At 42.2% G+C, this 10,753-nt stretch overlaps 1 protein-coding gene across 1 annotated transcript in view; it reads right to left on the bottom strand.

Annotated features, from left to right (window-relative positions):
* Positions 1 to 7,704, bottom strand: part of SPAG5 (sperm associated antigen 5) — a 19,436-nt gene extending 11,732 nt beyond the window's left edge. Inside the window, exons 1-4 of the mRNA XM_012648266.1 lie at positions 7,561 to 7,704; positions 7,168 to 7,293; positions 1,035 to 2,125; positions 758 to 932 (exon numbers count right to left, since the gene is read on the bottom strand). Of these exons, the coding sequence (XP_012503720.1) occupies positions 758 to 932; positions 1,035 to 2,125; positions 7,168 to 7,293; positions 7,561 to 7,611 (1,443 nt within the window). The 5' untranslated portion in view covers positions 7,612 to 7,704. The remainder of the gene's footprint in view (positions 1 to 757; positions 933 to 1,034; positions 2,126 to 7,167; positions 7,294 to 7,560) is intronic.
* Positions 7,705 to 10,753: the final 3,049 nt, after the last annotated feature.

Genomic DNA, 10,753 nt, shown 5'->3' with positions numbered 1-10,753 from the left:
TATTATTTCATGTATCTGTGGATTACTATAATTCCTACAATAAGACATGGTTTGACAACAATTTATGACCCTTTCTTTTCCATTGTAATAGATGTAAGCACTGAGAAATCTTCTTCACATAAATAATGGGAATAAGCAGGAATGGAATAAGGGAAGAAGGGCATGTCGGCCAATTCTAGGAACCCCTTTAGAGATATATGCCAAAAACCTTAGAGAACTTTCATTAAAAATTTTTAATGCTTGATCCACTGACATAATTAAACATAATTAAAATCTTCCTCCAATTTTGTTAAAAACACACAAATATGACGTGTTATATAATCACTACAGTCATTCACTTTCTCAGCATGTATACAAATATTTTCTACTGTCCTTTGATTGCTATGCCCTGACAATGTAAGGTTCTGGATAGGTAGTAAGTATGCTCTTCTTTAGTAAAGTGGGCATGATCAATTGAGAGTAGGAAAATAGGGAAAAAAAAAAATAGTAAAGAGTATTATTTGGAAAATGAAGATCTAGAAACCAATTCCTTTAAAACTCTCCTTGTTTACACTCCCTTGAATAGTCTTGATGTACCCCAGGGGCATAGTGAGTACCCAAAGCTTTAAGGAATTTTCCAGATCCTCAGCTTTTACACATATTGTAAGAATGTTCCTGTGATTGAGTCGTCCCCTTTGCCCTTTGGTAGCTTATCAGCTTAAATTCTGAGGAAGAGGGGCCACTGGGATCCTCCAAGCTTTGGAAGTAAGCTTCTTACCCCACGAGGAGAAGTGGCAGTCTGTGTGCTACTGTCCTGGGCTTCTGGGTGAGGGACAGCCAGCCGGCTCCTCCAGTCCCGAAGCTGGCAGGAGAGAACCTCCAGAATGACAAGAGAGCTCAGCAGGTTGTCTTCCAAGTCATGTCGAGACAAGGCAGTCAGATCTGGAGGCTGGCTGTAGCAGGAAGAGAAGAACATAAGGAAAAGAAGGGGAGGAGAAGGGATGGGAGTGGCAGGTCCAGTGTAATGGAGCTCACAGGACATAGAGGGCACTTACGCACACAGGAGGTACTCTGTCCCAGAGGTACTGTCCTTGGTTCCCACCGTGCCTGCCTGGGATGTGTTTGTCCTTTTTTCCTCTGGCACTGGAGGAGTAAACCAAGTCCCCACCGAGCAAGTAGAGAAAGGGGTAGTGCCAATTGCAGCATCCCGAAGTACAGAGGGAAGGGATAAGCTTTGGCGGAGATTTTCCAGCATGACTGAGGTATTTACACCTTTTTCCAGCCAGGCCAGTGGGGACGTCCAGGGTTCTGTGTCAGAGATAAGAATCCTACCAGTATCTTCCACTGCTGGGCCTGGAGCTGCCTGGAATTCCATTTCTACTGGATTTGGTGTCAAACATGTGGATGGAATATCTTCCACATTTGAGACAAGTGCTTGATCTCCCAATTCAGCTTCCTCAGGGAGTGTGGGAAAGCTCATGTCTCTTTCCTCCATAGGTCTATACTCTACAGCTTCCTCCCCTGAGTCCACATGATCGACAAGGAAATCTGCTGCCAAGGCAGTTGAAGGGGAAAGCCAGGGCATGGAGGATGGCAAAAAGTCATTATTTTCAGAAGGTACTAAGTTCTCAGGCACAGCCTCAGTCCTACTGTCCCTCCTGCTTTCCTTGGAGCAGTGTAGTTGTTGCTCAGAACATGGATTTGGTGGAAACTCCAAGACATGGGATGGAGAATCCTGAAATGTAGGTTTCTTAGGCGTAGTAGCAACAACTTCTGGAAAGCTGTCTTCCATGCAGGGTGCCACCTCTTTTCTCACCAGATTTCCTGGCCTCAAAGGCTCATCTAGAGAGATTCTGTTTGTCTCTGCCATGGTATCTAAATAGACCTCAAATGTAATATCCTGCTGCTGCCCCATTGGAGAGGGTACAAGGACCATGGTTTTAACCACAGAGTCATCTGGTAGGTCTACTGCTTCCTTAGATGTTTTGGGAGTAGAGTTGGTTTGGGGAATCATATCTAAAGGCTGCTCATCTGATTCATGCTGACAGGCTTCTGGCCACTTTGAGGGATGATTGAATTGTTCTGATGAGGAGTCTGTCCTTTTGGCATTGACAAAATCCAGAGGAGATGAACTGCTGCTGCCTTCCTGCCAAAGAAAAGAAAAGTAGTTGAATAAGGGAGTTAATTCAGTTCCCAAGATACAATTATGGGTGCAAGATATTGTCCAAACTCAAAAAAGGAAAGAGTTCTCATTACCTCTGCTTAGGTAAGAACTTGGCTGATCCTTGCTGCTCACTGCAGAGATCCAATAGTAGGGAAAGAAAAGCTAGTAAGCCATTTGTGTCCTTCCAAGTGAACTAGCCTACATTATTAACAGGCTGAGAATATATATTCATATCATGGACATGTGGTAGCCTGCATATGACCCTACTCCTCTCTATTCCTACCCCCAGCCCACTACTAGTGAAACAGGTAGGAGAGGTCCACAGGGTATGAGTGAAGGCTCAAGCTATGTCAGAATCTAGAGTTAGCATAAGATTTTTCTCCCTTCTGGAACAGATGAGAATTTGGGGACCAGAGTTAGAGAGTACACAACACCACAGAGATCCATGAACTCCAGGGAGACAGGGCAACATCAACCTGTGCCAGTGACCTGGTCCACAAGAGCTGAAGATATCCTGAACATGTCGAAACCACTCGGCCCTTGGGATTTGAGCTTTAGCCTTTATAGCAGAGAAGACTGAAAAGCCACAGGGAGACTTCCTTCTGGTGCCCTGACAAGGGATTGGGAACCCCTTACTGCTGGGTCATAGGGACAAAGACAACTGCACCTTCTACCACTTGCAGGATAGCAGGACCTGAGACTCAGTGAACAACAGAAGGAAAATATGAATGACCTTAAGTGGATCTAGTAGCCAGAGAAAGGACAAACTCTAAGACAGTTAGAAAAGGTAGACTCTAACAAAACAGAGCTGCTGGAAGAGACAGATGACAATTTGAACCAAAAAATGGATTACTTAAGAAGATTCAAGTACAACATTATCACAAAAAAGGACTTTCTAGAAATAAATATTATTTTAAATAAAAAATTTCAGTAAAAGGAATTGAAAAAGAGGATTATCAGAGTTGAGACTGGAATTACTGGGCTGGACAAGTGGAAGAAATATCTTAAAGCAAAGATAAAAATACAAAGAAATATAAATCTGAGGGAAAAGCTAAGAGAGTTGGAAGATAAACCCAGGAAACCTAACATCTGCATAAAAGAAATTCCAGGAGAAAAGAGTACATGTATAGATGAGGCACTGATTAATAAATATCAGAAGAAAATTTCTCTAAGGTAAAGAAAGACCTGAGAATGCAAACTGTAACAGCTCACTAAGTTCTAAGCAGGACTGACAAGCAAAGATACATGTCTACACACATAATTGTAAAATTTCTGACCACAATGAAGACAAAACTATTGTAGAAGCTTTAGATAGACCAATTATTTACCAAAACAATAATAATCAGACTTACATGAAATTTCCTATTTATTGCAGTGGTAAGGCTTAAAAACAAAAGGTTGAGCTGAAAAGGGCTTCTGATATTCTAGCACTGTTCTATTACATTTATTGACCTGGGTATTGATTACATGGATGTGTGCTTTATACTAATTTGTTATGCTGTTATGTTTTATTGTACTTTCATGTATCTTATTTCAACTTGTAAAGTTTTTCTTTCAAAGCACTTAAGGAAAGTAGAAAAAGGGATTGGTAAAGAGATACCAAGCAGAAGCAAATAAAGAGAGCAGAGGTAGTAATATTAATATCAAATGGTTTATAGCACTATTATGATAAAAGATATAATTAAAGATATATGATATGGAAAACAAATTCATCTGCACTAAACAGTCTAGAAGCTTAATAGACAAAGCAAAGACTTTTAGAAATGCAAAAGTGCAACTTAAAAGTTTTGCTCTGTTTATTGAGTTCCTATTTATTTACTCCTTTTAAAAATCACTTTAAGGAGAAATATTTGCAAATCATATATCTGCTAAGGGGTTTCTATGCAGAATATATAAAAATCTCCTACAACTCAATAACACAAAATGAAACCCAATTTAAAAATGAGCAAAGGACTTGAATAAATATTTCTTCAAAGAAGATATACAAATGGCCAATAAGCACATGAGAAGATGCTCAGCATCATTAATCATTAGGGAAACGCACATCAAAACCACAGTGAGATACCACTTCATACCCATTAGGATGGCTACTATCAAAAATACAGAAAATAGGCCAGGCACAGTGCCTCATGCCTGTAATCCTAGCATTTTAGGAGGCCAAGGTGGGAGGATTGCTTGACATCAGGAGTTCAGGATCAGCCTGAGCAACACAGTGAGACTCTGTCTCTACAAAAACAAGAAATTAGCCAACCATGGTGGCACGTGTCTGTAGTTCCAGCTACTCAGGAGGCTGAGGCAGGAAGATTCCTTGAGCTCACGAGTTTGAGGTTGCAGTGAGCTATGATATTATTGCATTCTAGCCCAGGCAACATAGCAAGAACTTGTCTCAAAAAAAAAAAAAAAAAAAAAGAAACAGAAAATAACAAATGTTGGCAAGGATGTGGAGAAACTGGAATCCTTGTGCACTGTTGGTGGGAATGTAAAATGGTGTAGCCACTACGAAAAACAGCATAGTGGTTCTTCAAAAAATTAAAAATAGAATTGCCATATGATCCAGCAATTCCGTTTCTGGGTACATAATCAAAAGGATTGCAAGCAGGGTCTCAAAGAGAGATTGTATTCTGAAGTTCATGGCACAAAGCCAAAAGGTAGAAGCAACCCAAGTGTCCAGTGACAGTTGAAGGGATAAACAGAATGCAGCACATACACACAATGGAACATTGTTCAGCCTTTTAAAAGAAAAATTCTGACATATGCTACAAGGTGAATGAATCTTGAAGACATCATCATGATGAAAATGTTTTGATTTGAGGCTCGAAGGAACCTAACCCTGTATTATTTCCCCTAGGAGCAGCAGTTTGGTATTCGCTAATTCATTGTTCAAGAAACTTTATAGAATATGGCAACCACAAATAACAAGAATTGGCTGTATATTGTGATCCTATCAATAAAATGTTTGCATATTATTAGAAGAACACAGAGAAAAATATAGAGGGATACACATCAGGTTGTTAAAATACCTGGGAAGAGCAGGGCATGTGGGGGAGGGATTGATTCCAAGGGAGGTGCAAAAAAGAAAGATACAACTAAGCAAAAAGAGGAGGGGAGGGAGGAGAAGAAAAAGAAGATTGCATCTGGGGGTAAAAAGTACCTTGATAAAAAAGTATTATGATAATATAAGGATGTGTGTGTATATACATATATATACCTATATACACACAAAATAGACCTACATAAAGAGAGGCATGAAAGAATTCTCAAATATGATAGTTCTCTAAGATAGCAGAAACATATTTTCTTCCTTATATTTATATATTGTTCAAATGCTTCAAACAATGAATATATATTATATAAACAATCAAAAATTTAAAAAGCAAAAATAATAGCTATTTTGTTGGGGGAAAAAACCTTTTTGTCCATGTAGTTGACTATATCAGTAGGTAGTAAGCCCTATAGTTAAGAGGGTAGGAGACCTAAATTTCAATCTAGTATTCTGCTACGGTGATTAAATAACTATGGTTAAATTCTATAAACTCTATAGAGTTCCCACTTAGTACTTATTTCTCTTCTACCTTAAGCTGTACTGTCCAATATGGTAGCCACTAGCCACATTTGAAAATAATTAAATAAAATTAAAAATTCAGGCCAGGTGCGGTGGCTCACGCCTGTAATCCTAGCACTCTGGGAGGCCGAGGAGGGCGGATTGTTTGAGCTCAGGAGTTCAAGACCAGCCTCAGCAAGAGACCCCATCTCTACTAAACATAGAAAGAAATTAGCTGGACAACTAAAAATATTTTAAAAAATTAGCTGGACAACTAAAAACAGAAAAAAAAAAATTAGCTAGGTGTGGTGGCGTAGTCCCAGCTACTCAGGAGGCTGAGGCAGGAGGATCACTTGAGCCCAGGAGTTTGAGGTTGCTGTGAGCTAGGCTGATGCCACGGCACTCTAGCCCAGGTAACAGAGTGAGACTCTGTCTAAATAAATAAATAAAGTACCCATGTACTCCTCCCTTAAAAAAAAAAATAATCATGTGACTAGTAGCTAGTAATTGAATGGCACAGATTATCAAACATTTCCATTTGGACATTAGGTATTAGAGCTCTTTCAAGAAAGACTGCCACCATTATACTTCTGTTATTCAGGCTGTCATCTGTCTTTACACAGCCTTCTTTTCTCCTACTTTATTGATAGCCTATCTCCTTCCAAAAATAATTCACACAGCATGAAAAAGAACAGATAGATAAAGTTAATGAAATAACAAAGTCATAGTCAAAAAAGAAAGAGGAAGCGAATCTTCCTATTTTGGCAGTAATAGTAGCTGCATCTGATCATCAGATTTGACCCTGAGCTTTCTAGAAGCCAGAGCAAGAGGGAAAATATGGTAAACTACATAGTTCTCATTATCAGAAAAAGAAAAGGATAGCAATTTCTTCAGGAAGACAGTTGTCCCAGGCAGTAAGTTCTAAAGCCTTTCTTCGAGGAACCTTATAGAGGGATCAAGCTCCTTCCGTTTTTACAGCAACTGATAAGTAGCTTCTACATGGTTACTTCTTTGAAAAAAGTACAAATCAGTGAGGGCAATTCTGCAAGGGGCTAGTTTAAACTAAGGTGTTCCAAGTACCGTGCCTTGCAGTGGTGTAACTTGATACCAGGAGAGTTTTGACACCTCCAGGAATGGATGGATATTGCCTCACTCTTGTAGCAGACTGACCTTTCTATACGTGATTCCATGTTAGAGGGAGACGACTAATCAGGGTGGTAGTATTTCTCAGTAGTTTGGTAAAGGTCGAACGGGGGAGGAGGTAATAAAAACTAACAGCTAAATAGAGATTGAAGTTCTCAGTGGATTTCCTTTAACCACCCTAGGGCACCTCTCTGTTGGCCTGAATAGCTGTAAATGGATGTCACTGAGGTAGAAGACTTCATTATCCTTATTAATTACGTTCCAGCTCCGGCCCTCTGTTCCTCTGAGCTCTCGCCCTGGGCAAATAGCCCAGTTAAGCAGCTGTCCAGGAGAGGCTCACCTGCAGCCCCAGCTTGCACAGTGATGCGGTCAGCGAGGAGCAAATGGGGGTCCCTGTTCCATAGGTGGTGAGGGCACCGGGCTGCAGGGTAAGTTCTCGGAGCGGAGTTCTCATAGCTGGTTTTCCCTGAGAATGAAAGCGAGAAGAGAGCGAGTGTGAGGAAGACTGGGCTCTGCCCGCCCGCCCTTGCTCCCTCCGCAAAAAGCCCCTATGAGGCGATAAGAAGAGTAGGCTCCCACCCCAGACGTGAGAAAGCGGCAGGGCGAACAAAAGGACTCCATACGCCCCCCACCCCCAGGCTCAACCCAGGTTTCCAGGACATTCGGCACCGCCAGCGCTCCCGCCCCACTAGCCCCGGCCCAGCTCTGTCTCCACCAGAGTTCTCCCACTTACGGGTTGCGGCGAAGGCGACAGGCTGAGGCTCAGGTTTTTCACCCGCCACATCTTCAACACAGAAGGCCGATGGATCACCTCTCAGACCAAACCGGGTACGCCATATTCACCCGCCGCCTTTATTTGAACTTGCTTCGCGCTTCCCGATTGGCTGCATCAGGCGGGCGCATCCGCTCCGGGCTGAGCCCTCGGGGTGGGCGGGGCCGACGTTGGCCACGCCCCCGCCCGCCCCACAGTTGTCGCCCCCTCGGGACCAAACCCTCGCCGCAGACGCGGATGGGAGGTGAAGACGCGGGCCTTGCCCAAGGCAGGTCTTGCGTCCTCACATCGAGGAGGACACCGCAGGTAGCTGAGAGTCCAGGAGTCCACCCTTCCTGCTTCCTCTGGCCTCCCTCAGGCCCTGTCAGAAAACTTGTCTCCCTGGCCTGGCCTTAGGAAGTGTCTCCTCAGGTTTCCCTTGGTTACCTCCCGCGTCAGCCTTGACAGGAAAGGGCCGGCCAGGGAGCCCCTCAGGGAAAGGTGAGCGGAGCCATATTTTCGTCGGCTTGGGCGGTCGGCGCGTGGGTCCCACGTCTGTGATGGCCTGAGACCGGGTTCTCAACCAGGGCTGTAATGCCTCTTCAGAATTTCTGGGCTTTTCTTGGGACTAACGTTAGGTCGCGCAACAAGTTTACTGGAATAATAGCTAACATATACTGAACATTGATGATGTGCCTGGCGCTGTTCCAAACGTTTTATGTATATTAACTCGTTTAATCCGCATAAGGACCCGCACAAATATCCCCATTTTAGAGAAGAAGGAACTGAGACCGAGAGAGGGCAATTTGCCCGAGGTCCCACAGATAGTAAATTGCAGAGCCAAGCTTCCAACCCACACACACTACCAACTACTACATTCTACTGCCTCTTGAATCTGGATGGGAAAATCTATCTATTAAATGCAGAATTGATTTTCTGAAAACAGCCGAAAGATAAGTATTAAGTTAATCGTGTATGATAGTGTGTGTTCGTTTGAACACTCACAGCACCTTATTTACACTCTGGAAGTCTTAATGAATTGTGGACGGATGGCAGTCCCAAGAAGAGGAACTACTTTGGGAAGCAGAGGCGGAAGGATCACTTGAGGCCAGGAGTTTAAGACCAGCCTGGCCAACATAGCGAGACCCGGTCTCTACAAAAAAATGAAAAAATTAGCCGGGCGTGGTGGTGCCCGCTGTAGTCCCAGCTCCTTGGGAGGGGATGGCCTGAGGCCAGGAGTTGGGAGTTACAGTGAACTATGACCACTCCACCGCACTCCAGCCTGGGTGACAAAGCAAGACGCTGTCTCTAAACAACAAAGAGGAGGAACTATAATATAATCTATTATAAACTGCAGGGCCATCAGGGGACGGGTTCTTCTAGAACCGTGTTGTCTAGTACTTTAGCCACTTCTACTGTGGCTAGTCTAAGTTGAGATGTGCTATAGGTGTAAATACTGCACACACTGCATTTCACAGATTGTGAAAAAAAAGAAAGTAAAATATCTTATTTTTAAAATTTATCTTTTTGAGACAGGGTCTCGCTCTGTTGCCCAGGCTGGAGTCAGTGGCGTCATCATAGCTCACTGCAACCTTAAACTCCTGAGCTCAAGCGATCCTCCTGCCTCAGCCTCCCGAGTAGCTGGGACTACAGGCAGGAGCCACCATGCCCAGCTAATTTTTTTGTATTTTTTTGTAGAGATGGGGTCTCACTCTTGCTCAGGCTGGTTCCAAACTCCTGACATCAAGCAATCTTCCCACTTCAACTTCCCAAAGTGCTAGGATTACAGGCATGAGCCACCGTGCTCAGCCAAAATATCTTATTTTTTAATGTTGATTACATATTGAAACATTTTAGATATATTGGGTTAAATAAAATACATTAATTTCACCTTTTTAACTTTTTTTAAAGACAGGGTCTCACTATGTTGCCCAGGCTGGTATGAAACTCCTAACCTCAAGCCATCCTCCCGAGTTGCTGGGATTGCAGGCATGAGGCACCATAACCAGAGTTTTTTAACTTTTTGAATGTGGCTACTAGCAAATTTTAAATTACTATGTGACTTAATTATATTTCTATTGGACAGCACTGCTCTAGAAACAAAATGGTTCCAGCCTGCAGGAACTAGAGATTAACAGTGGCTTGAATGAAAATGGGGAGGAAGACAATATAAGAGGACAAACTTGAGCTTGGGATTGCCCAAGACTCAGCAGAGGGGATCCCAAGGGGTAAGTACTTGTGGTCAGTCAAAAGACCTAGCAAATAAGACAAGGGTGGGAAGTGGCAGAAAAGCCAAGACAGAAAACTCTAAGTGCCAGTAATAAAGGCTTGTTATAGGAACGTGTGAATTGGAATGCTTAGTCCTTGTTGCAGTTGGTATGTCAGAAGACAGGTGGTAGCTAAAGGTATATGGTGCTTCCTGCAACAAATTAGGATGGATAGGGAGGGGTAGATGAGAATGAAAGTGCCACTGTAAATAGGTAACATAAAAAGAATTAATTTGTTGATACTTTTGTTTTGCATGATTTTAAAAATCTGGTGTTTTTCAAATTATAAAAATACTAGATACTGGTTATAGCAAGTGAAACAATACAATGCAAAGATGTATTAAAGACAAAGCTGCCCCCATCCATTCTATCCTCCAACGGTAAGCAGTTGTCTGTACAGTTTCATAAAAACACATACACAAACATATAGAGGTTTTGTTTATTTACAAACCACACACACACACATTTTTTTCCCTAAAATTAATTGATCTACAGACTGGAGTGTCTGGGATTGAGAGCCAATGCCTTTATTTTCTCTTTTTTTCTCTTTCTTTTTCTGCTTGCATTACTCCTCTCTCCTATCCAAGTTCTCTCACAGATTCTCTTTCTCATTTTCTCTCTCTCTCTCTCTCTCTCACACATGTGGGAGAGAAAGAAGTCTTACACTTCTGCATTTTTGTCCTCAGTGTCTTGTATAAAGCCTTCCAAGCCAACTGATACAGATCTAATTAATTCGTTACTTCATATTCCTTGCCCTTTTTAAAAAATAGGTTCTTTTCTATTTTGTAAGAGTTTCTTGTTAGACATTAACTCTGTCATCACATTGCAAATATTAATTTTTAGATCTATTTTTTTGTCCACTGATTTTATTAATGGTATCTTTGGCAACACAAAGATAAAATTTTCAC

The sequence above is a fragment of the Propithecus coquereli genome, unplaced genomic scaffold (assembly GCF_000956105.1).
Source record: "Propithecus coquereli isolate 6110/MARCELLA unplaced genomic scaffold, Pcoq_1.0 Scaffold281, whole genome shotgun sequence".
In the NCBI taxonomy this organism is placed as follows: Eukaryota; Metazoa; Chordata; class Mammalia; order Primates; family Indriidae; genus Propithecus; species Propithecus coquereli.
Note: the sequence above shows the minus strand (reverse complement) of the source record. Positions and strands in the feature narration are given on the sequence as shown.